This window comes from Poecilia reticulata, chromosome 1 (genome assembly GCF_904066995.2).
Source record: "Poecilia reticulata chromosome 1, P_reticulata-male-v2, whole genome shotgun sequence".
In the NCBI taxonomy this organism is placed as follows: Eukaryota; Metazoa; Chordata; class Actinopteri; order Cyprinodontiformes; family Poeciliidae; genus Poecilia; species Poecilia reticulata.
In genome coordinates, this window is record NC_088830.1 from 1,303,974 (window position 1) to 1,330,625 (window position 26,652).

Sequence of the window (26,652 nt, forward strand, 5' to 3'; positions counted from 1 at the left end):
GAGCAGAATCTGACTTAGGGGCCCCTTTTGTTGCTAAAAAATATCAGCACCTCTAACAGGTTCTGTGTTAGATTGAGTGAAAAATGGGAGAAGGGAATAGTTTAATTGGCCAGCCTAAAAAGCAATAAGTTATTATCGCAGTTTACTCATTTGTATTTGTAAATTCAAAGATTAAACTCACATCATCAGATTGTTGCTACGGTTACAAAACAATCTAACTATGAATATTGTTCTTTGAAGTTTTACTAAGTAAACTTGCCAGCTCCTTAAAATCTTGTATATAAAATGTTAAACAATTTAAAATCTTTTAATTTATATACCGTATTTTCCGCACTATAAGACGCACCTAAAAACCTTCAATTTCCTCAAAAGCCGACAGTGCGTCTTATAATCCGGTGCTCCTTATATATGGACCAATATTGAGCCACAACAGGTCTAGCAACTACGGTAAGCAGCCGCCGACTTCATTTTCGCCCGTAGAAGAAGAAGCACGCTGTGCATGCTGGGATAGTTGTCAGAACGCTGGTTTGTTAATAAAGTTTGACTTACCTATCTACCTACCGACCTGATAATCAGGTCGTTTGCAGATCATTTAGCAACACTTTCTCCACCAACATGCTGTGTGCGAATGGAGAAGGGTGACTATTGTCTGGCCACGCCCCGGCCCAGTCGTAGAAGGCTCTCCTCAAAGACCGGAGTCGGACTGTTTTGTTGACATTGTTTATGTCAACAAAGTGTCTTTAGATATTCATCTGGATTGCTTCGATTAGGGTTACCAAGGGACCAGCTCCTATACATTTAAAGCCAGGGGGGCGGCGGGGGAAGAGAGACAGAGACTGCGGCGGCAGCGTGTCGGTTGGTCTGTGTTACCCAGAAAGCAGTTGGGCACAATATCGCAACACCAACACCGTGAGTGAAACAATGACAAGTGTTACATTTATGTATCTGTGATCTGTTTTAAAATATTAGGGCTTCAGGGACCCTGGGGGCCTGATGGACCTGCTGACATAATTTGGATTATTCAGAAGTGCAAATTTGTTGTTTTTAGACTAGTTGTGGGTTTAAATAGCATTTCACTAGAAATCTTTTCCCGTAACATATATTACACAGTAATACTTTTACATTTCCTGTCAACTTAACATTTTAACATCTTGGATTCAGGAAGAGCAGTGTGGTTTTCGTCCTGGTCGTGGAACACTAGACCAGCTCTGCACCCTCAGCAGGGTCCTGTGGGGTGCATGGGAGTTCGCCCAACCAGTCTACATGTGTTTTGTTCACTTGGAGAAGGCGTTCTACCATGTCCCTTGGGGGGCCTTAAGGGGGGTACTCCGGGAGTATGGGGTACCGGGCCCTTTGATACGGGCTGTCAGGTCCCTGTATGACCGGTGTCAGAGTCTGGTCCGCATTGCCGGCAGTAAGTCGGGCTCGTTTCTGGTGAGAGTTGGACTCCGCCAAGACTGCCCTTTGTCACCGATTCTGTTCATTACTTTTATGGACAGAATTTCTAGGCGCAGCCGAGGTGTTGAGGGGATCCGTTTTGGTGGCCTTAGGATCGCATCTCTGCTTTTTGCGGATGATGTGGTCCTGTTGGCTTCATCGGAACGTGATCTGATTGTAGCTGTGGTAACAAAACAATCTAACTATGAATATTATTTGAATTTTTACAAAGTAAAACTCCCAGCTCCTTAAAATCTTACATTTAAATGTTAAACAATTTAAAATCTTTTAATTTATGTATGCTAAAATTGAATCATATTTAGCAGCATTGATCATCTCAATAAACAATAAATAAGTGGGGTATATGTAGTCTGTGTTAAAATATGATCATTTATGGCCCCTGAAGCCCTGGGTGCCTGATGGAGCTGCTGACTTAATTTGGATTAAACAAAAGTTCAAATAATTGATATTAATTTTATTGTATATTTTGATTTGTTGTTTTTAAGACTAGTTGTGGGTTTAAATTGTGTTTCACTGGTGATGTTTTCCCGAAATGTATAATTATCGAGTTATATTTTTAAATTTCTTTCACCTTAACATCTTTTAATGCAAAAACACGGTGGACCGCTGGTGGACTGCCTCGGTACCCTGACCGCCAGGCTTAGCAAGTTTTCTGGGGGAAACCCTGCATGTATTCCAATCACATCCTTGGCCAGCTGTGTATAAAATGAAGCACCTAGGCATGCAGAGTGTTTTTACAAATGTGTGAAAGATTGGCTCGATCTCAAGAGCTCAGTGAATTCCAGCATGGAACTGTGATAGAATAGTCTGCTGAAATGGTCAGATTTAGGTAAATTAGTGTTTTCTTGTGGAACAATTCTGACTTAATGATCAACACACTCAAATAAAAATGTTCTGTTGTCTTTCCCATTTTGAACAGTGGTTATAAAAAACAGAAAAAGTAAAGTAGAAACTAATGTGTCAGTTACATTCAGTCTGGATTTCAAAGGAGAGATGTCACTAGTCATTTTGCTAAAAACTACTTTCTTTGCTTTATTTTTTGCATTCAACGAATACTTGCACTCAAACTGATTGTGTATTGTTGCTGAATTAACAGTGAAATTGTGTTACTAAAATAAAATATGAATATTTTTAAAACTTTAAACATACTTATCATGTTGCAGGGAGAGTGCAGAACCAAGCTAACATTTTTAATTCCAATGACTTTCTTTAAAAAAAACATTTTCTCATTTGGTGATTATTTCAGCTGCACTATCTTATTGTCTTTTTTTAAATAAAAGTTATCTTTTGCTTCATAACTAGTTAATATTTGAATAGTTAATTTTGCCTGATGTCTAATTGTAAACTGATGATATAAATGTGAAACTATGTATGTGTTTTATGGTTGCTGTCACATCTGGCTCTGCCTGCTGTGTGTGTGTGTGCGTGTGTGTGTGCGTGTGTGTGTGTGTGTGTGTGTGTGTGTGTGTGTGTGTGTGTGTGTGTGTGTGTGTGTGTGTGTGTGGTGGGGGGATATTTGTGTAGGAATGCGTCCTCTGCATTATGCTGCATGGCAGGGAAAGACTGAACCAATGAAAATGCTGCTGAAAACTGGCTCATCAGTCAACGGACAGTCAGAGGAAGGACAGATCCCTCTCCACCTGTCAGCTCAGCATGGACATTATGATGGGGTAACTCAGTGTGTGGCTGTTTGTTTCTGTTGTCTAGATGTGATGAGGCATGTTTGAAATTAGTTAAATAGACCAGTAATGATTTTGTGTGTGTGTTGCAGTCAGAAATGTTGCTACAACACCAGTCCAACCCTTGTATCTCAGATGCAGCGGGGAAAACTCCCCTGGACCTCGCCTGTGAATTTGGACGTGTTGCAGTAAGTTCAATAAACAAAAAGAAAGTTTTTAATTTTTTTTGTTTGAACTATCTATATTTGATATTTAAAAGAATGTTGTGTTTCCTCATAATCAATCAAGTTTATTTATATGGCCCATTTCAACAAACAAGACAGTTCAAAGTGTTTTACACCATAAAGACAAAAACAAAACGTCACAAAAACATCATGCAGTCACCAACTTGAGAACAATAGAACATTTTATCAAGTGTCTTTATGAAACACATCAGTACGCATGAATATGTTGGACAATGTTCCTTTAATTATGGTTCAAAAGCAATTCTGTACATGTGGGTTGAAATGAAACATTGAGTCCCTTTAAATCAAGACTAAAGTCTTGATTCAATGTTTCATTTCGTAGGTCTGTCAATAAGTAATAAAACAATTAGTTGCATGATAAATTAAAACAAGCTCAATAATTTCCATTGACATTCTTTATCATTTTTCCTTTTTTTCTCTTTCACCATAAACTGTACAGTAACAGTATTCAGTGTGGTCCTTTGGTCTCAACTTACTCTTTTTGAAGGAAAGTTTAATTTTCAGAGACTTCATAATTCACTTTATTTGTTGTTTCTCATATTTTGCTTATTTATTTTGATAGTTAAAATGCTTTCCAGTTCCAGTGTTAAATGTTCATTAGAATTTAAAGTCTATAGATTTTAATAGGGTGTTTTTGCATTATATGCCATTCCCATTATATTGCTTGAAATGGTATCAAAACTACAATATAAGCATTCATCAAAATAAATTGTAACTTTTAGGACAATTTATTGTCAGCACAATTTGTTTATGACATATCATGACAAACATGCTATGTATAAAAATATTCTTTTTTTATATATATAAAAGTTGCATACTGCAGCTTTGATGGAGAGAATTAGTTTGTAAAATGTAGAGGTTTACGAGATTACTGTGCCTTTAAGCAATTTAGGAAACCAGAGATAATGGTATCCTAAATTGATTTGTAATTTATAAATGGCTTTATAAGCGTCTGATTATATTGTGTTTTTGTATTTTACCTCAAACATGCTGCTTCATTGTGTGATGTCAGAAAAAATTTAAAGAAATAATATTAGACTCTTGGAAGAGCAGTTGTGCAGCCCCACATGTCTGGTTCATAATTGAGGACATTTATCATAGAAATGTGCCTCATTATCAATTATAGCTATTGTAAATAAGTGAAAGCCATAACTGTTTTCAGGCATCACACTGCTCAGCAAAGAGACAGATTCTGTGTCCAAGAACAAAAGAACTTGTTTTGGTGCAAAATGTTGGAATCAACCACAGGAGAAAAACTAAACCATGAAGATGTTTGTTGAACTTGGTGAAATAGTGTCATTATCCACAGTGAAACACAACATGAAAGCCCACTCAGCCATCAAGAAGCCTTTTCTCCAAAAGTAACCTAAAATCCAGATTACTACTTGTGAATTGATTCAAGCTATGTCCTGTGTTTTGATAAAGCTAGCATTGAAGTGATTGGCCATAGTGACCATTGTTACAGTTGCTTGGTAAAGAGAGAAGTTTGCAAGCTTAAAAATGTGAGTCCAGGTGTGATGTGAGGCGGTGGCAGCATTGTGTTGTGTGGATGTTTTGCTGATGGAGGGACAGGTACACTTCACAAAATACATGGGAAGGTCGAACACAAATGGATCTTATGAATGATCAATGACCTTTAGCATACAACCAAACTAATTACAAAGATTTAAGGACAATATGTTAATGTTTTGGGGTGGCCATCACAAAAGTTTGATTTCTCCTCCACAGAAAAGTTGTGGGTAGAGCTGAAAAGTTGTGTGTGAGCAGGGCGGCCTCCAAACAGGAACTAGCCAAATTTCCAGAAACAAATTGTGAGACTTTTGCTCCCAAGTCAAAGTGTTTAATAGGAAATTCTACCAAATACTAAGGAAGTTTAAACTTCTGATTTTGAATAAAGTTTTTAAAAATTGTGTTTTTATCCAGCATTCATTTGATAGAAGCTCCCACTGATACTGTGTTTTCCTGTTTAGGTGGTCCAGCTCCTGCTCAGCAGCAACATGTGTGCAGCCATGCTGGAGCCGAAACCCTCAGACCCAAACGGAGTCTCCCCGCTGCATCTGGCTGCTAAGAATGGACACATAGACGTGATACGGTCTGAACAATACCATTTAATCTACATTCAATGTTTCTATATTCATTTTAAAAAGTACTTCATAGTCCATGCCTGATTTACAGATCACCTTTCACTGAAAGCAAACAGTTAGCACTAAGTCAACACTTTTAAGCCCTAAAGCTCCCTAACTCAACACAAAAAGCCACTATCCAAATACATTTCAGAACTGCAGTCCAACTCTTTTCCTGTACATTTGCTTCATAAACAATGAACTAAGGAAACAATTAGTGTTTAATGGTAGATTAGCTCTTCAGATACATGACAACATGAAGCACTGTGGCATTATTTATACCATGAGGTAGATTTGGTCACAGTGACGTCAGCCAGCTTTCTTGCCATTCAGGAAACAGCAGCCATCTAATCTCTTTCTGCTGGGATATATTGAACCATTAAACATGATCTCTGACTACACTGACTGCTTTCTTCAGATAAAAACGCAACTGAAAGCCATCAAGCTGATTCCTAAATTGGAGTTTCACCAATAGGGTTTTTTAAGGCTGCCTGGATGTTGTCCTGACATGACTTGTAGGAAATTTTTGTTTACTTGGTTCCCGCTCAAATTGGTGGTAATAAAAAAAAAAAGCAAAACACAACAGAGAGAAAACAATCATCCAGCCTGTATGTTATCTCTATCTAACTGTGGTGGAACAGGGGTTAAGCACAGTCCACACATGGAGGTCTCAGTCCTTGATGTGGCCGTCGCAGGTTCGATTCCCAGCCTGGCGACCTTTGCTGCATTATCCCCTTCTCTCATTATCCACTTTCCTGTCATCTATCAAATAAAGGCCACTAGAGCTGATAAAGCCTTTTTTTTTAATATATTTAAAAAATTGAACCACAATAACTCTTGAAAATGGTTGAATAAAAACGGACCCTGATGGATTGCATCCTAAATCCTTGTTAGCTGTACAGCATTTGTGTTTATATTTTTCATGTTTCAAAATCCTCAGACCCAAATCATTTTGTAATAGTGACTTTATAAAATAAATAAAAGTGTAATTTAAGTTGATGTTGCTCTGCAGGTTGTTGATCCAGGCTGGGATAGACATCAACAGACAGTCTGAGTGTGGCACTGCCCTACATCAGGCTGCCCTCTGTGGGAAGACAGAGGTAGTGCGGCTGCTGCTAGACGTAAGTCTGTTGTTCTTAAGTGTGTTTGTTTTTCAGCTGAGCAAATTTACACCTCATTGTTCATCATTCTTTACACTGTGCAGTAAAGAATATAGACATTTCTGGAACATGTTGCATAAACAGACAATCTGGCCAGCCTCATGCTGTAACCACACCATCCCTGATACTGATCAGTGTTCCAGCTTTGCCCCTTTTTATCTCCTCTGTTTCATTGTAGAGTGGCATCAGTGCAGGAGTGAGAAACACTCTGAGTCAAACTGCCTTGGACATTGTTAACCAGTTTACCACCACACAGGCCAGCAGGGAGATCAAACAGTTACTGAGAGGTGAGGTTTTAAATTCACACATTCACATTCATACTGACCTCAGCTGTGGGTTAGGGCTCATCTATAACATTGTTAGGAGTAAAAACTGAAATGCAGTCAGAAAAAGTAGGTAAAAAATAAAATGCTCCCTCTTGTTTCTACACAATGTTGGAGCAAAAGTAGCTTCCAGGTGTTTAATCAAGAGCCATTGATTAAATGTCCCTCAAATGTCAAGCAATCAAAATTATTTATACCACAAGGTAGATTTGGTTCTAGTGACGTTAGCCAGCTTTCTTGCCATACAGGAAATTTGATATAAACACACAATAAATACATACAACACATGATTAAAAGTGAACTGGTGTTCAATACTTAAAAAACATAAAAAGAATAAAATAAATACACATACACTTAAATACAGTATCCTCATTTGGAGAACTGAAAAAAAGAACAAGAAAACAATGTTAAAACTGTACTAAATTGAATTTTAAAAACTTATGGCAGCAGGAAAACAATACGGTATATGCCACAGACTTCCGTTTTAGCACTTCCGCATTTTTTTTGCCACATAGAATGGTTCCGGTTCACAGGCAACAGTATGCTAACAGTGGCTCCTCAGTCCTGCAGGACTATTAATGATGCCTATAGAATTATTCAGACGTCCTGAAACGCTCCAACAACAACAAAGGATTAAAGATGGATGTGTCAAAACTTCACAGTAACTTTGAAGGTAAGTTAATAAATCGTTTGTATTCATCATAATGCCTCATATGTCTGACGTAGCTAACAGGGACAAGCTTACAAAGGTACTATGTAAATGTTAAGTTTTTTGATTATCTGTGCATTGTGCAATCTACATATCTATGCTTTATAGATAGATAGATATACATCTATATAAACATATATAGATCTGTCTATATTGTGCCCAAGCTATCAGTCGAAGCTAAAGTTAGCTTCCAATGTAGCATCTAATTCGGAAAATAGCTAAAGGGCGATTACACATAATTTTTCACTATCTTGAGCTTTTTTAATGTGTTGTATTTTAAAAACTACAACACCCAGACATTTCAAACCTAACTAGATTATTCTGTACTAACAGCAGAATAAATGAAACTTTTGTGAAACCTTCTGAGTTGTGAAATTTGTAAAATGTCAATAGATTCCAGAACACATTAGATCTGAATTATTAATTTGGCATTATTTATTATTTTAACTTTCCGTTTTCTATTTTTTTAATCTTTATTATAGCTGGAGTTGGACAGTTCTGTTTGATGGCTTCCTGGAAGGAGAGATTGGCTGAGCTAATGTTGCCAACAACTTTTCTCTTGCTATTATCGTTTTTGCTTTTCTTTATAGAAAGTATTTCTATCAGTTGCTCTTTTTCCGTTTTGTATACAGTATTTGTTTATACAGTATTTTTTTATTTTGACCTTAATGCTTACCTGGTCAGGTGAGGTGGAAATGTACATCCTCTTGATTACTGACAAAATGTCAGAACCACATGGACTGAGCTGGTTACATCAGATCAATCTGAATCTTTATTTCTCATTAAAACATCTTGTAATTTTAAGACATTGTTATAAAAGGTCATCTTTATTCTGCTGTAACGATGACTGCATTCTTGCTATTAAAATTTCTTGTATCCTGACCGTAATGCTCCCTTATACAACTCACAGAACAGATGATTGAAATAAAGGCATTTTTTGAAAGTATTTTCTGTGATTTTATAGAAATTGACGGCAGAAGGAACCGATTAAAATCAAATCTGGTATGAAAAAAAATCTTGTATCATCCAGCCTTATTCAGCATATTAAATTATATAACTAACTACATATTACCTAATATTCACATTTCTTTGCTGGTATAACCTAAATGTGTTGCATTTTAATATCTAACTTGAATTCCTGATCTACATGCAAATACTTGATATAACGTAAACACTGAGAAAAGGGGAAAAAGTTTGTGAAATGTAGAGATTAAATGTTATTGTAGGAACAAACAGGATAGCAAAATGAACAGTGAATATATAATATACTTCCTAGCAGCTAATCAGACATCAGACTTGTTTTGCCTTTACTGGTGATGAAAACTCGTCACTCTGGAGGAGAGGAAGTCCGGCTCAGCCCCGTCCAGGATGACTGCAGGGTCAGGGTAGCCAACAAAGTCTGCAGGTAGATTTTTGCATATCTGGTGCTCCGGTTTCAAGTTCCTAGTTTAACCAAGTACTGTAAATAAAAAGTTAGTCCACTTTGCGATGATCCGGCAGACCGTGGACTGATGGACGCTGTCAGCTGGTCCAGGTGCTTGGATCCAATGGAAAGGTAATCATGGCTCAGAAACATCACGAGGTGTTGCAAGGCAAACCTGAAAAATTTAAAAGAAAAAAAACTAATAAGCGTCCATATTTAGCTGCACAACGTAATCAAAACTAATATTTTGCTCTTTTTGAGAGTTTTGCTTGAAAATAAATGGACAATATCTCAGGAAATTAAATGTTTTAGTGAAATAGTTCTGGTATCACAAAGAAACTGCAAAAAAAAAATGTTTCAGAGTTGTAACAACACTGAAGTTACTGAGTAAGAGTGAATTAAAATACTACTTAGAAAATGCATGTTAAAATCTGAATACTCTTGAAAGTGCAACTGAAATTAATATTAACAACTAGCAGTCAAAGCACCGTGTTCACCTAATATCTGTACCAACAGTAAGACAAAAAATGATGCATATAAGAGGCAGTAGTTTATAAAAATCGAGGCAAACCTAAATTTACCGTTTTAAAAACAAAAAGCAGCGGGAGAATGTAACTTCATAACCTCATTTTCTAAGCAGAATCTCAGAGAAAAAAGAGAAATTACGTTGTGAAACCCAAGAACAAATTATAGCAGCCAAGTGGAAAAATTCACTCTAACGTGGATTATAATTATGAAACAGCAAAGGTAGATGTCATATTGTTGGGATTCAGGAAATACGTGATTTGTACCATTTGTTCTGTGGGTTTTTTATGTGGGTCGGTGCCACTTAAACGGCTGTAAAGCGAAGGTTTTGGACCTTAATCTGACTGACTGGTTCGGGCTGAAGCGTTGCTGCCCTCGGTTGTTCTTAAATTACCTGCTCGGTATCGCTTGGACTGCATGTTAAATGTATTTTACATAATTGTCACATAAAAAAAAGCTAAGGAGTTGCCTAAAAATAATTTCATACTCCGAATAACACAAACGCATCAACACACGTATTGACTGACCTTGTGCCGAATCGCTGCCTCTGTTCTCAGCCTGTTCCAGTAGCAGTGGATTTCCTCCGGCATTATTTTCCTCCAACAAATTATTCCAGTGAACGAAGCTCGTATCCCTTTTAACCTCCGTCCTCCCATTTCTGACGCTGGATCTTCAACATCCTCAAGCTTTGAAATAGCGGGCAGCTACAAACCGGGTGTTAGCTGTAGTGGCTAAGTCTTGGCTACAATCCGCTGTCGCCTTGATATCAGCAGGAAAATGAAAAACTAAGCACTGGATGGTACCGGCTAATTACTGGACACAACGACACACCACAAAACTGGATTGTTGTACCAGAAGCTCACAGATATTTAAAGTTTTGCGTCTTTTTCATGGTACAGATCTTGCAGCTTTGGGTAAAAACAATAGGAGGAAGCAGGACCAGGAACCAATCTATGTGGCATAAATTCAAACGGAAATACGTCACCACCTCTCGTGGCATCTACCCTATTGGTTTTTATAAAAACTGGTTTTACATTTGTAGGCCAAATATCTGCATCCAGAAGTTGCAGGGCAGAGGATGACACATCTTTGCAGATGGATGTGGATCATCTCACCAGTCAGCTTCCTGAACCAATTTACTTCTTGGTTCAGGAAGTGACCATGCGTCAAACAGGACTTTGTTGGTATGAAGCAAGGGAGCAAATGGACTCATTTGCCTAAAGCCATTTCTAAATTTCACAATCAACTCATACAAAGTTGGAGAAGCATGTTTCTATTGTTTTAGATTTTAGAACCAAAAAGAAGTAATGAATGGAACCTGACATATTCATTAAAATAAATGAAACATGTTTGCTTTAAAAGTTAGGTCATTCTATTGTGTCATTCTATTGTGAATATTAATTCATAAAAACACAATAAAACTAAAACTAAACTTTTTCTTTATCTTAAGATTAAAAAACACTGCAAAGTTACTAACAGCCTCTGTTAGCTATGGCAGTCTGTGGAGTGCCTAGCGTTAAATAATAAAGTTACATTTATTTGCCATAAAAACCCTTCTGCCTAGAAAAAAATGAAAAACTGAAATGTTTCTTATCTGGGCTGGAAGGGAAAATGTTTTCTGAAATACTCTTTACTTTTATGTAACATTTATGGATAGTAATGTATAAAAGTTGATCTGCCCACACCTCTGCTGCCCCAGCTTCTGTTTTCTCATGTGTCCCCCTTTGTTCTGTAGATGCATCGGCTGCAATGCAGGTCCGAGCGCTGAAGGATTACTGCAACAACTATGACCTTACCAGCCTCAACATCAAAGCTGGAGACATTATCACGGTACATTCACCACATTTTGCAACCATTGTAAAATATTTTCTGATGCTTTCATATACTGTAATTCCCTCGTTTTTTTTGTGGGGCTTTTGTCCTTATTTAGGCCTGTTGTTTCTTTTTAAATATATGTTTTGTGGCATTTCCTGATGGGGGACTTGATTTATTTGTTTCTGAAAGGAACATTTACTGTCTCTAAAAGGACAGAAAAAGTTAGTCAGGTACAATTAGAAATGAAATGTTCTTTGGCAGACGACTTTTTTACTGCTCAGGTAGGGTATGGAAAAACCCAAAACTGCAAAAGTACAATATAGTAAATGAAACAGTGTTTTGGCTTTCCTAGCTCCCTACTTCAAATCTCTGTCCTTGAAGGCTCCACTAATAAAATATGCAAAAGTATACGAGCTATGTTCCAGGATTTGTTTCTGGTGAAAAACTTCAGAGCCTCGTTTCAGAAAGCAGGGCTAACAAACTCGGGCAGATACTCTGAATAAACCACCTACTCTATGATAATCAGGGTTTTGGTTTCAGAACATGTTGAAGTCACAATGATGTACAGCTCAACAATGGGAGGGCTCATATTTAAAAAGCTCCATTATAAAATTAAAATTTGCCTAAAAATAAGTTTTTCATGCCTGATACCAATAACATAAAGAAACCAGCCAGGGATTAAACCCTGGTGTTCGGTAGAACCTCATCATGTTAGTGTGAGTAACAGATTCATATTCACCTCATAGGCGCCTCAGCTGTACATTCACAGTACAGTTTATGTGCTATAGTAACTTTTCTAACGAGATCTGGTTGGCATTAAAACAAAGTGCAGCACAAAGAATGTCCTCGTTGTGTCATATTTAGTCATGTGCAGGTGGACGTTTTAACTAAGGCAAAAAACAGTAACGCTAGAGAATATATTAGTCCGGGAATGATGAAAAAACCTAACAGCAGTGTGATCACCCTCGTCTGACAGGGATTTCTGCAGAGTATCTACTCTCCAATATGTACAGGCTCCCACAGAAAAGAACACTTCATTTCTGACGCTTTCCTTGGGCCAGGTTTCAGCTAAAACATAGAACAAACTCAGGGTTTGTTCAAACAATCCTGCTGCCAAGCAGGCATGGTTCACAGAGTACGTTGCAGTATTAAGTTGACTCCGGATAGCTGATACATAGCTTTCTGAAACGGGAAAACCCAGGATATGCACATAGTTACCCCAGAACTTACTCAGAATTTTCACATAGCCTGCTTTTTTCTGAAACGGGACACTGGAGGTTCTTCTTAAGCTTTCATCTTGAAGATGTTTTTCACTAGTTCTCAGGAGCAAATGCTACATGCATTTAGACATAATCTAAAGAAAATCATCTGATACCAGGCATCCTCTGGGCAATAAGTCAGTGCATCATCTTATTCATCCATTTTTCCACTAAGTGTTCCTAGTTCAGACAGATGTTTGTGCACAGGTGCTGGAGCAGCACTCTGATGGCCGGTGGAAGGGTTGCATCCATGACAACCGCACCGGAAACGACCGCGTGGGCTACTTCCCATCCAACATCGTGGAGGTCATCAAGAGGGCAGGTGACCACCCACATGACAGCTGTATGTGTGTGTGTGGCTTGTGTGAGCAGTTTGCATGTGTTGTGTGGTAGCTAGCAGCAGCTTTTGGCCTCCATCAGCCTGTTGCTCATCAACAGTTTCCTCTGGCGGCTGTTTACCTCCTCTTAACCTTTACCAACCTCCTGCTTCTCTAACCCCTCTCCCGCAGACCCCCCCTATTGCTCGCCCCCCCCACTTCTCTTCTCTTCCTACAACTGCTTTATTAGACGCCTTTGTTCATTTTATGTATTGCATGATTGCTTAGAAAGATTCCATCTGGATATACATGGATGTTTTCTGGTTTTAATTTCAATCAGTTCTATTTTTATGCATTTTTTTTCAACTTTTTGACTGATCAGTTGTTGTTGTGTTGTTATTTTTGTTTTGCAACCTCCCCTCTTACCCCCTCTCGGGTTGTATCCAGGCCACTCCCCCTCCCAGCAGTGCCACACCCTGCTCCTCCGCCGGCCCAACCCCTGCCCCATTGCCTCAGCCAACGGACACCCATACCCCCCCTCTAAAGTCCTCCCCCTGCATCTGCATCTGCCTCCTCCCCCACCCCTCCATTCCGGCACACATTCCCTCCCTCGTTTCTCCTCGTTTGGGTATGTTCCTCTTCCCATATCTCCTCCTTCTCTGTCTACTCCTCCTCTGTCCATTTCTCCTCCTCTCTCCACTCCTCAGGAGCAGCAAAGTCAGACAGGTACATACTGTAAACCACAGATAAGCATCCTTTCTTTTTTATGCTCTTTGGACAGAAAACTCATGGATTGTCAGCTGTTGCCTGGGTTAGTTAAAGCTCCAGTTCACTCAGATAGCGATAAAACTAACTTTCCCACACCAGTATTTGTGCATTTTATTTTAAACCTTAAAATTGATAAGTGTTTAGTTTTAATGCTACAGCTAAAGTTTTTTTGTTTTATTTTTGTAATACAGTGTAACAAAGTCAGTCCCAGTTCTTTGTATAAGTAATCTGTGTGTATTGATCCTTTAAGAGAAAGATTCTATTAATATTTGTTAGTTCATATGATAAACAGTGCTGTGCAAAAGTTTTGTGTAATGCTACATGTTTTCCTGTGTTCCTTCTAAGCAGTCAGTCTTTCCTGTATTATGTAAAACTGCTCTTCAGGATTTCAGAAGGGATTTTACCGAGCTTGTCGCCCTGTCTCTAAGGGAGAGCCCAGACACCCAACGGAGAAAACTCATTTCGGTCGCTTGTATCCGTGACCTTTTTTTTCCAGTCATGACCCAAAACTCATGATAAATCGAGAGCTTTTTGACTCAGCTCTCTCTTCACCACGACGGACCAGTACAGCGCCTGCTTCACTGCAGACGCTGCACCAATCCGTCTTTCGATCTCCCATTCCATATGTTACGGCCCGCCTGTGGGTCACAACATAAAGAAGTCCAGACCAAGGCATATAATACAAAAGGCTTTATTCAAGCTCTGGCTGGACATAAAGGTACTGGAGAATCGTGGCAAAGAAACAAAAGGGTGGGAGCATTCACGAACCAGCCAGCAGTTGGCCGTCGGATTCGGGCCGCTCCCCTCGCCCTGCCTCACCAGATCATTCGCCCTACAACCAAGAACCGGAAAACCTCGGCTTGGCCAACGATCCCCAGACCCAGCAACACAAAGAAAGTTAACAAACAGAAAAACACATTGAAGGAGCGTGAGCGAGGCTTGGAAAACACCCCAGCAGCCAGGAGCTCTTCCCAACTTCCTCGCTCCCCTGGTGGGTGGGGCTTGATCCCTTTAAACTCTCGCCAGCCAATCAACTGCAAGAAAAGAACAGCAATTAAACAGGGATTCATTCACAATGGTGACAGGTGCCCGTCACACCTCCACCCCTAAATGCTGCATGGGGATCCAAAGGCCCCATGCAGCATCAGTAATAGGAACGGGACAATGCGTCAGCTACAATGTTATCTTTACCCTTTATATGTTTTACTTCCAAACAGAAAGCCTGAAGATAAAGGGCCCACCGCATCAGCCGTCGGTTGGAATTACGCATTTGCTGAATGAAGACGAGCGGGTTATGATCGGTGTAAACCACAATTGGTCCACTAGAGGAGCCCACATAGACCTCGAAATGTTTCAAAGCCATAACCAACGCCAGTGCCTCTTTCTCTATCGTGGAGTACACAGCTTGGTGCCTATTAAATTTCTTTGAAAAATAACACACAGGGTGCTCTACCCCATCTGGGCCGTCCTGCAAAAGAGCGGCACCAGCTCCTGTATCACTGGCATCCACCGCCAGTTTAAAGGGCACCGTGTACACTGGTGCAACAAGCACCGGTGCACTACTCAGGAGCGCTTTGACGCACCCGAACGCATGTTGGCACTCCGGTGACCACTTGAACGGGACCTTAGGACTCATCAGATCAGTGAGAGGAGAAGCGACAGCGGAAAAGTTCTTACAGAAACTCCTGTAATAGCCAGCCATTCCAAGAAAACGCTGTAACTCACGTCGTGAGGAAGGAATGGGAAATGCTGAAATAGCCTCTATTTTTGAACCCACCGGTCTAACGTGTCCATTACCCACAATTTTACCCAAATAAACCACAGTGGCACGACCAAACTCACATTTTGCGAGATTAACCGTCAGTTGGGCTTCATTTAATTTCTGAAACACCGTTTTCACCTGTTCTAGATGTTCCTCCCAAGAGCCTGAATAGATGACAATGTCATCTAAATAAGCTTCACACCCCTTCACGCCAGACAAGACTTTATTAACTAGACGCTGAAAAGTTGCCGGCGCGTTACGCACGCCAAATGGCATCACAGTGTACTGCAGGAATGCATCTGGAGTCACAAATGCAGTGATTTCCTTGGCTCGCTCTGTCAGCGGGACCTGCCAATAGCCTTTCAGCAGGTCTAACTTTGTCACAAACACTGCAGAGCCTACTCGATCTACACAATCCTCCATCCGAGGAAGCGGGTGGCAATCTGGTTTTGTAACTCCGTTAACTTTTCTGAAATCAGTGCAGAAGCGGTCAGACCCATCCGCCTTGACTGCCAGCAAGCACGGTGAACTCCACGCACTACAACTTGGCTCAGCGATGCCATTTAGCAACATGTATTCAGTTTGATTTTGTAGGCGTTTTCTTTTATCCGGATTCACCCTATAGGGATGCTGTTTAATAGGGAAAGAACCACCGACATTTATATCATGCTCCAGCACATGAGTTCGGGAGGGCACATCTGAAAACAAACCATAGTATGACTTAATAAGGTCCACCATGTCCCGTTGTTGATCATCAGACAAATGCGACAAGCAAGCATCCAGGTTACTCAGCATCTCAGAATTTTTTAGTCGGCCCCGCAGCATAGCCTCACCTGGGTGGTCAATATCGGATTCAGGACTGGACAGCTCCTCCAAGGAACTCGCCTGAACCGACTGTGCCGCCGGTGGATCTGAAGGTAAGGGCATGTCACCAGAGGATAAACTCAACGCAACAGAATTATTTTTATCCCGTTCATGATACTCTTTCAGCATGTTTATGTGACACAAGCGGCTGCGGCGCACGCGGTCAGGAGTAGAAATGATGTAATCTGTGTCACTCACTTTACGTGTAACCACGTACGGTCCGCTGTAGCGCGCCTGCAGACTAGCACCTTCAACAGGCAAAAACACCAAAACTTTGTCTCCCGGTTGAAATTGCCTTTTCCTAGCCTTAATATCAAACCAGCCCTTCATTTTGCTCTGAGCGGCCTCAAGATTTTCTCTGGCCAAGTCACACGCCCGATGAAGACGAAAGCGAAACGCACTGACGTAATCAAGAAGATTCTGTGAATCACTGCCCATCCACTTCTCCTTTAACAATTTCAGTGGGCCACGAACAGAATGGGCAAAAACCAGATCTGCTGGGCTAAAGCCAAGTGATTCCTGCACCACCTCACGTGCTGCAAAAAGCAGCAGATGAACTCCTTCATCCCAGTCTTTGTCAGACTCCAGGCAGTATGTACGGAGCATGCTTTTTAAGGTCTGATGAAATCGTTCCAGCGCGCCCTGGCTCTCCGGGTGATAGGCGCTGGAACGACAATGTGTGATGTCAAGCTGTTTCAAAACTTGTTTAAAGATACGTGACATAAAGTTGGATCCCTGATCAGTCTGAATAACTTTTGGCAAACCAAACAAGGAGAATATTTTCACCAGGGCAGACACAACCGACGGCGCAGTTATGTTGCGTAATGGTATAGCTTCTGGAAACCGGGTTGATGCACACATCACCGTTAGCAAAAATCTATGACCAGATTTGGTTCTTGGAAAAGGTCCAACACAATCCACCAAAACACGGTCAAAAGGTGAATCCACAGCAGGAATAGGATGCAGAGGATGAGGTGCAATTGTTTGATTAGGTTTCCCAGAAATTTGACACACCTCGCAGGTTTTACAATATATCCTCACATCTTTTTTTAATCCTGGCCAAAAAAATTGCCGCAAGATGCGGTCATATGTTTTGGTCACCCCCATGTGACCAGCCATAGGATTGTCATGAGCGAGGTTCAGAATGGCAAGACGAAATTTCTGTGGTACCACAACTTGATTAACCGACCGCCAGTCATCCTCCGCAGTGGCCTGTGATGGTGTCCATTTACGCACCAACAGGCCATCTACACAAAAATATCCCTCGTGCATTTTCTTAATTTCTTCGTTTGACACAACGCGGTTGAACAAAGGGACAAGAGAGGGATCACGACTCTGTTGCAGAATAAGATTTTCCCTCGACATGTTGTCGTGAAGGGCCTCCTCCTGGCCCACATCATATGAAGGTGCCACAGGTGTAAAAGGCACCAACGTACCTGCAGAATCCGAGTTGCTTTCCCCATTCAAAGGGTCATCTGAAAAGCTGCGTTCCTCCAGGTCGACCACATCACCGATATCCAGCTGCATATTTTTCTGGGCCATGGCACGAGTAACCGCGCACACGGGGAACACCTTTGGATATTTTCTCTGCAACTCATCTGGGGCATCTGATATCACTGGGACTGTCGTGACCTCTGGATTAATCAAAATTTTACCCCCTGCCAAGTCGTTTCCCAGAAGAAAATCAACCCCTTTTATCGGGAAGACTGGACTTGCGGCCACCACCACTTCACCAGAAACCAACTTCGAATTCAAACAGATGCGGTGAAGAGGGATGCGTAAAAAATTCATTCCAAGACCTTGCACCAATTCATGTGAATTTAAAAAGGTCTCATCATTTAGCGGCAGAACACTATCAAGAATAATGGATCTAGATGCTGCCGTATCCCTCAAGATTGTTACAGGTACCCTTTCTCCACCCGCTATGGAGACACTCCCTGTCATGAGAAAAGGTGCATAAATTCCCAGCTCTACGTTCCCCGCCTCGCAGGAAACTAAAACTGGGGGTGGCTTCGCTGCCATGGCCGCTGTAGCTGACAAAGTCTTCTTATTGAGCAAAAAACAGTTGGCCATAATATGACCACGCTTATTGCAATGAGCGCAAACTGGCCTCCTACCAACTCCACTGTCATGTTCCACCTCAACGCTGGGTCTTGCCGGAGGCGGGGCACTACGCAGAGGCACATAAGGCTGCCTATCAAATGAAGTTTTATGAGTCAAAACATACTCATCCGCCAATACAGCCGCCTTAGAAATTTCAACAACCTTATGTTCGTTCATATACGTTACAATCTGCTTTGTTAAACAGTTCTTAAATTCCTCCAGCAGAATTAGATCACGTAACTGACTGAAATTTTTCACGCCCAGCGCCAAACACCAACGATCAAAGAGGACCTCCTTGTCACGGGCAAATTCCACATAACTCTGACCTTCAGCCTTAAGAAGACCGCGGAACTTTTGCCTATATGCTTCCGGCACCAGTTCATATGCTTTGAGAACAGCTGTTTTCACTGAGTCATAATTCAGACTGACGTCAGACGGAAGTGAAGCATAAACCTCTTGAGCTTTCCCCGTAAATACGCACTGCAATAATAATGGCCAAAATTGTTTTGGCCATTGTAATGATACAGCCACTCTCTCAAACAGGACAAAATACATGTCCACATCCTTTTCGGAAAAGGGTGGTACCAAACGAATGCACTTGCTTATATCAAATGTAGAGGAACCCCACGGGGCAGTCGAGCTGCTCACCTCAAGCTCTTTCAAACGAACTTCTTTATTTGCTTCAGTTTCCAATTTACGCAGTTGGAACTCATGATCCAACTCCCGTTCTCTAAGATCCAGACGGCGAAGTTCAAGCTGCAGTTCCAATTCGCGAAGATCAAACGAAGTTCTGTCAGTCCCAGCGCCCTGACAGTCTTGACGGCTAGTCTGGGCTTCAGGGCTACTCAGAGGAGCCGTGTCAGAGTGAATTTGAACATCAGCACCAGAGTTAACCTGTGGACCAGCATCAAAACTAACGCGAGGAAGAACGCCAGCGTCAGTTAGAGCCGAAACAATCTCGGATTTCATTTCCGCCTTTCTCAACTGCTTAGAAACGGAGATCGAAAACCCACCAGCAATTAACAACAGCTGTACAACAGTCAATTTGCTCAATTGTAGGGTTGTCCGAAAACTCTTCCAGGTTAAACTCCATGTCGGTTTAGAGAGTCGTAACAAAACCAAAGATGCTCCTTGCAGCCCACAAACATCAATAAGTGCCAGAGAAGCCGCTCAAATATATAAATAGCACATCCCAACCAAACACCAGCGCATTTCAAAAACACCACAAAAAATTCCGCACAAGAATCTAACGGAATCAAATCATCCGAATATGACGAGCCCCCAATATGTTACGGCCCGCCTGTGGGTCACAACATAAAGAAGTCCAGACCAAGGCATATAATACAAAAGGCTTTATTCAAGCTCTGGCTGGACATAAAGGTACTGGAGAATCGTGGCAAAGAAACAAAAGGGTGGGAGCATTCACGAACCAGCCAGCAGTTGGCCGTCGGATTCGGGCCGCTCCCCTCGCCCTGCCTCACCAGATCATTCGCCCTACAACCAAGAACCGGAAAACCTCGGCTTGGCCAACGATCCCCAGACCCAGCAACACAAAGAAAGTTAACAAACAGAAAAACACATTGAAGGAGCGTGAGCGAGGCTTGGAAAACACCCCCGCAGCCAGGAGCTCTTCCCAACTTCCTCGCTCCCCTGGTGGGTGGGGCTTGATCCCTTTAAACTCTCGCCAGCCAATCAACTGCAAGAAAAGAACAGCAATTAAACAGGGATTCATTCACAATGGTGACAGGTGCCCGTCACACCATTTTTCCCTCATTCGTGGACAAGATCCCCAGATACTTAAACTCCTCCACTTGGGGCAGGACGACCCCCCAGGATGAACCAGAGAATGCACTCAATCAATCAATCAATCAATCAAATTTTATTTGTATAGCACATTTCAGCAGCAAGGTATTTTAAGGTGCTTTACATAATTAAAGAAAACATAAAAACAGCATTTGACATTGAATAAACAGTGAGAAAGAGATTTTGAAGAAAAAAAAGATTAAAAAAAGATAAAAACTTACTTTTGTTACAGAATTTAAGCGCCTGTCATCGCCGGACTCTGCCGTCCGTATTATCCAGGCCCCGTTGCCTAACAGGACAAGGTCTCCAACCTTGCAGCACCAGGCTCCGTCCACCTGTCAGGCGAATTTTTGCGCTAGGACTTTGCCATCCTACACGGACTTTTGTGCACTATTTTTCAGTGCCTTTTTCAGCTCAAGACCTTGGATTTGGAGGCACTGATCCTCATCCTGGCAGCTTCACACTCGGCTGTGAAGCTGCTCCAGTGAAAGATGTAGATCACGACCTGAGAGGCCAGTACGACCACATCATCCACAAAAAGCATAGATATGATTCTAAGGCCACCAAAATGGATCCCCTCCACACCTTGGCTTCGTCTAGAAATTCTGTCCATAAAAGTAATGACAATATGCAGCCTTGGCGGAGTCCAACTCTCACCAGAAATGAGCCCGACTTACTGCCAGCTATGTGGACTAGACTGTGGCACTGGTCATACAGGTACCTATAGCAGCCCGTGACAAAGGGCCTGGTACCCCATACTTCCGGAGAACCCCCCACCCGCAGGGCTCCCCGAGGGACATCATGGAACGCCTTCTCCAAGTCCACAAAACACATGTAGACCAGTTGGGCGAACTCCCATGCACCTTCCAGGACCCTGCTGAGGGTGTCGAATTGGTCCAGTGTTCCACGACCAGGACGAAAACCGCACTGCTCTTCCTGAATCCAAGGTTCAACTATCCAACGGACCTCTCTAGAACCCCTGAGAGTAATCCTCTAGGATTCACTTTTAAGGGAGGCTCATAAGCCTCTCTGGCGGCTTAAGAGTGAGCCAGGGAGGCTTAAGAGTGTGACCCCTCTGTAGTTGGAGCACATTCTCTGTTCCCCTTTTTGAATAGGGACACTACCACCCCGGTATGCCAATCCTGGGGAACTGTCCCCGATGTCCATGCAATATTGCAGTCTCATCAACCTACCCAACCCTACAACACATTAAGCTTTAAGAAACTCCAGGCAAATCCAGTTCTCAAAAATATCCAAAAAGAAACACTCTGGCAGAATGTAAACAGGATTCCAACGCAATTCCAATAAACTTTTAGCTGGTAAATTGATCAATTTACCAGATGATGACCAACTGAAACATGATGCATCTCTCAGGTCATGTGTCCCCTCTTTGCTAGATTTTTGTTCTGTCAAACATGGTTTTCAGATACCATGTATATTTTGAGTGTAGGCTTTATTTTTAGGTCAGACATTAGTTATCTGGCCCTTCACTTGTCAATATTATTTTTATGCTAACAGACTGAAATTTACAATCATGGTCAGGTGCAAAAGGGAGGATTTATAAATTAGTGAAAAGCAGCCAAAGTCTGAAGACAAACTTTCTCCAGAAACAGATTTGTTTCTCAAAACTACTTAAGCACATTGGAAGAATCTCTGAAATAGGAAAAATTAGGTGCGGTTTAAAACTTTTGCACAGTACTATGTATAGTATAATACATTTTGAGGCTATTCTAGGTTCTTAAAAGTACTAGTCATGGTTGGACAAAGCAAATAATTTCATTTAAAACATTTGACTTGTTTTGGTTCAATAATTTATCATTTTGACTAAAAAGTATTATTTTTATAAAAAAAATACTGCATGAGTGGTGGTACAATTTCCAATAATCTGACAGTGAAATGAATTTATTTACACTTAATAAATGTGAACGGTGCAAGTTATTTTAAACCCCTAAAGCTCTTCTAAAATCTTTAGCTTCCAATGAGTAATAATGATTTATAGGTGAGCAGATTTGTATAGAGATATGCATTGCACTCAATGTCTTGGAGAATCTTTTTGTCTTACAAATTATTAGAAGTTGGCCTCAGAAATTATTTGATTTCTTCTTCAGTGACAATAAAAATTGTGTGTATATGTGTGTATGTGACAGGTTCTCGGACGGCAGAGCTGAGTCCTCAGGGCTCTCCCACTTTAGGACATCAGAGCAGCACCAGTGAGGACATCTGGGTGTTACGCAAACCAGTGGCAGGTAAACCACAAACTCTGCCTGTAGGGAAAAATGAAAATTTCTTCAGTTTTGTTCTATATGGCCTATAACACCATAGAAAAGCACAAAAGTCTACATAGTTTGCTTGCTAAAGAGCCATTTCTTTTTTAATCTTTTAAAATGATATTGTTCATCAGTTCCCCAGGCTTACTCAAACTGTTTTTTTGCACTTTAGGTGCATTTTATTTTTGTGTTTTCTCTTTTTAGCTGCTTTACCTGACTAGATTAGTCCAGTTTTTGCTTAGAAATAAGGAAACTTGACAAGGCTTTATTGTAAGGCCACACATAGAACACCTGACTCACTGTCAACAGTTCTTTCAGACAGAGTGGGCTCAGCAAGCTATCACAAAAAGGCTGTGTGACGCAAAGGTCGCGTTAACCGAATATTTTCCATAATTGACCGGCTGTTTTTTTTAAACGACAGGAAAATTTAAAGCCCGTCGGTTATTTTGACAGGTTATAATTAACACCCCTGACTGACTGATGAACACGGGAAGACATTATAGACTTTATGCAACAAGTTCATCGCAGAGGCAACTAAAATCAATCGATAAAAAAGATCCTTTCTGAATATCATCTCATGGACTCTGAACAAAATGCATCTTTCTGACCGGAGCTGACATGTTGAAGAGTTATGGACCGGACGCTTTGGAGCGTCTGGTTCAGAAGCTCATTCCAAACCTTTGGTTGAAATGGCGCCTTTAATTCAAGTCTCCATTACAGACCAGAGAAAACTAAAGAGAATATAATGTTGTGTTAATCACTTTATAGTCTAAGCAGAGGAGCCGGCAGTTTATCTTGAGGAAATAAATGACAGTGCAGAAGTTAATCAGACCATAACATGCACAGTGCGCTGCACAACCAATGCGGGTTCTGCTGCTGCAAAGAATTAAACTTAACTCATTCAATAAAAGGAGCCTTTTTTGTTCACGTTACCCTCCCACGCCCAGAAGGAGAGCGGCGTTCTGGAGGAGCACGGCAAACGTAACATCTGTCCGTTTCGGAGAAGCGAAACCAGGCAAAAAGATCATCGTAAAAGCGCACGTCCAGACCATGCATAGGGTAAAAAACTGCGCTAGTTAATCGGTCAACCCTAACCCTTACCTCTGGACTCTGTAACATCAGAACAGTTAAAGACAGATTTACAATTGATCCAAACTGATCAATTGAACTCAGCGAGATTTCTCTGCAGATGTGACCAGGAGGAATTTGTGAGGCTGTGTGTTCAGACCACAGCAGGTGAAATGCTGGTAATTTAATTGAAGTCTTTAATTTTCATTTATTATAAGTTATTGGAGCCACAGTCAGCAGTTTTTGTCACTACGGAGAAAAAGTTAGATGCGTTTATCTGCTTTATGTGTGATGGGATCTGGATTCACGGTTCTAGTAGGTGAAGATTAACCAAATCGCATGAAAATGCTAAATAGCCGATGTTAATATGATTATAATTTGACGGGTAAAAAAAAAGTACATGACCGATTTTTTTAAATGTTGTCAGTCAATGACGGAGAACAAAAAAGTCTAGCGTGACATACCTAAATGTTTGACCCACAACATGCAGTTTAAAGGGAATGCTACCAGTTACTGAGACAATGTATGTAAATTTCTGATTTTGAACTTTATTATTGCTTCATACTGCCTTTGTGACATAAAGCAACACATGAAGGCATGAAGAATAATTAGAAATAATTTTCGTAATTCTAAGTGACTTACGTTTGGTCTGATTTAACTTCAGATAGTGAGAAAAAATGTGTGTCTTTTTATTTGTTGTATGTAAACTTTTGATTTCAGCTGCATGTTCACATAATATACACCCACTCCTCAAATATCTCAGCAGTGACTACAGATTTATTAATCTGTTCTCAAGGTGCGCTATGCAAATCTTCTGTCTGTACTGTTGAAGATTAACTCACCTCATTATGACGGATGCTTGGTGTGGCTCTTTGAGGAGAGCCCTTTGAGTAAACTATCTGACTGATACAGATAACAGTAATTTTTACCACAAAGAGGCTCTCCGACAATTATTGTGCATTAAACTTTCAGCCTAAGATGGTCAGGCAGTTGGATCTGGACTTTTTACTGAAGCTCCAGATAATTGACTGGAAATTAGCAAAAAATTAGCTAAAGTCCAAAGGAAATCTTAAGACATGCAGATAATCAAGACCACTTTCAAAAGATTGCAATGAAATTTGGCTTGCTGGAAGATATGAAGTTTCTGATTGAAGGAGGAGAGCGCAGTGGCAGTGTGTGCAGCTTGGGCAGCGTTCGCTCCTCCAGCAGCCTGCAAGGATCTGGAAACACCCATGTTCTGACAACGCCGGCCCCCAGTCCTCAGCCGGCCCCTACGCCAGGACTCAACACTCACGGCCTCAACGCTCCAGGGCTGCATGCTCAAGCTGAAGGGGTCAAGGTAAGAGGCCTCCTGAATGTGCTCACATACGCAGGCTTTTACCACATTTCTGCTTTTAAGTTTCACAGAACAACCAGCACGTTGTTTCCTGGAAACAACAAAACAATTTCAGGAAACTAACACAAATGTGTTTACCATGTTAACCACAGCTACACTTCCTGTCAGGTTGGTTTTCCGTTGGAGAGAGCTGCATTACCTTTTTTCAACAGTTAAACCAGGTGCATTTTTGGTTTGGGCCTCCACGTTTCTCTTTCACTTTTACTTTAACTCTGATTTTGTGGGTTGCATATGCACTTGCATATTAAAGCGACAAAAAGAAGCGACAATAAAAATACTTAGGATTTTTTTTCCCTTTGTGTAAAAGTTTTGGCACAATGATAAATTTAAATGGGATAAAGTTTAAATTAACTAAATAGAGTAGTGTCAGTTATTATTTGAATATCAATTTGCAAGTACTGTCACCGATCCTTAGACCTGACTTTTAGATCGGGCATTCTAACTTCTGAATAAAATTTGACCCATTCCACTGCAGCTTTGGCCAAATCTTTGGGGCTGTTGTCCTGCTGGAAGGTGAACTTTTATCCCAGTCTTAAGTTCTTGGAGTGTCTGGAAGGTTTTCTTCCTGTATTTGGCTCCAAAAATGTTCCCATCAACTCTGACTAGCCTCCCTATCCCGTCTGAAGAAAAGCTCCCCCCATATTAGTGCAAAAAGTCTAATCTGACTTGGACTCCTTATTTCACCTGTTTGCTTTGACTCCCACTTGGCTTGTGGCAAACTGCAAATTTGACTTTTTTGTCTTTCAACAATGGGTTTCTTCTTTACATGCTTTCATACATGCCAGTTTGTGGACTGTACAACTGATAGCTGTCCTGTAGACAGATTCTTCCACCCGAGCAGTGGATCAGTGCAGCTCCTCTAGACTTAAGGTTAAGAGAGAGCTTCACAGATTAGTGTCAGCTGTCAATCTTGGTGGACAAGACACAACTTAGCAGGTTTTCATTTGTTTGCAAAGCAGGTGCTGAATCTTGATGAAACATTGAGAACTACAAAATACACTCACCAGCCACTTTATTAGGTACACCTTGCTAGTACTGGGTTGGACTCCCTTTTGCCTTCAGAACTGCCTTAATCCTTTGTGGCATAGATTCAACAAGGTACTGAAAACATTCCTGATAGTCTGGTTCATATTAATATGACAGCATCACTCAGTTACTGCAGATTTGTTGGATACATATCCATGTTGTGAATCTCCACATTCCAAAGGTGTTCTATTGGATTGAGATCTAGGGCCTCATTCATAAAAGAGTGCGCAGTTTTCACACTAAAACTTGGAGTACAGAAAAACTTAGAAACATGCGGCGCACAAACAAAATCGGATGCATAAAGCCGAGCGTACACACGACTGCAGTGAAGTTAGTTTTGAGATGGATATTCTATTTTCCAATATCCGCCGAGCAAGCGGCGTTTAGCTCAAGGTTGATCCGATTTATAAACGCTAATTTCGGCCAGCCGTTCTCTAACTCCCTCCTCAAGCGCTCGCAGGTTCACTTCACTGCAGTCGGTAACACAATAAAACCACCGGGATACAGTTTGTTTTGGTCTGTGGCCTGTTAAGATGGAGCGACTGCACCTAAACGCCCC

General features: G+C 41.1%; 1 protein-coding gene and 1 long non-coding RNA gene across 7 annotated transcripts in view; one reads left to right on the forward strand and one right to left on the reverse strand.

Moving 5' to 3' along the window:
• LOC103462904 (uncharacterized) overlaps positions 1–26,652 on the forward strand; it is a 133,330-nt gene that overhangs the window by 69,091 nt on the left and 37,587 nt on the right. For 4 of the 6 annotated variants that reach the window (XM_081606476.1, XM_081606515.1, XM_017304674.2 and 1 more), the window contains exons 4-13: positions 2,983–3,128; positions 3,230–3,325; positions 5,353–5,474; positions 6,518–6,626; positions 6,844–6,952; positions 11,381–11,475; positions 12,927–13,041; positions 13,484–13,762; positions 22,484–22,582; positions 24,826–25,010. In XM_081606476.1, coding sequence (XP_081462602.1) covers positions 2,983–3,128; positions 3,230–3,325; positions 5,353–5,474; positions 6,518–6,626; positions 6,844–6,952; positions 11,381–11,475; positions 12,927–13,041; positions 13,484–13,762; positions 22,484–22,582; positions 24,826–25,010 — 1,355 coding nt within the window. Of the gene's footprint in view, positions 1–2,982; positions 3,129–3,229; positions 3,326–5,352; positions 5,475–6,517; positions 6,627–6,843; positions 6,953–11,380; positions 11,476–12,926; positions 13,063–13,483; positions 13,763–22,483; positions 22,583–24,804; positions 25,011–26,652 lie in introns of all 6 variants that reach the window. The other 2 variants (XM_008405998.3, XM_008406005.3) reach the window with 2 other exon arrangements.
• Positions 14,480–21,022, reverse strand: LOC145551642 (uncharacterized). Its single transcript, XR_014087523.1, has 2 exons — positions 19,182–21,022; positions 14,480–14,838 (listed from the first exon to the last, which is right to left on the reverse strand). It is a non-coding gene; the product is annotated as an uncharacterized LOC145551642 (long non-coding RNA).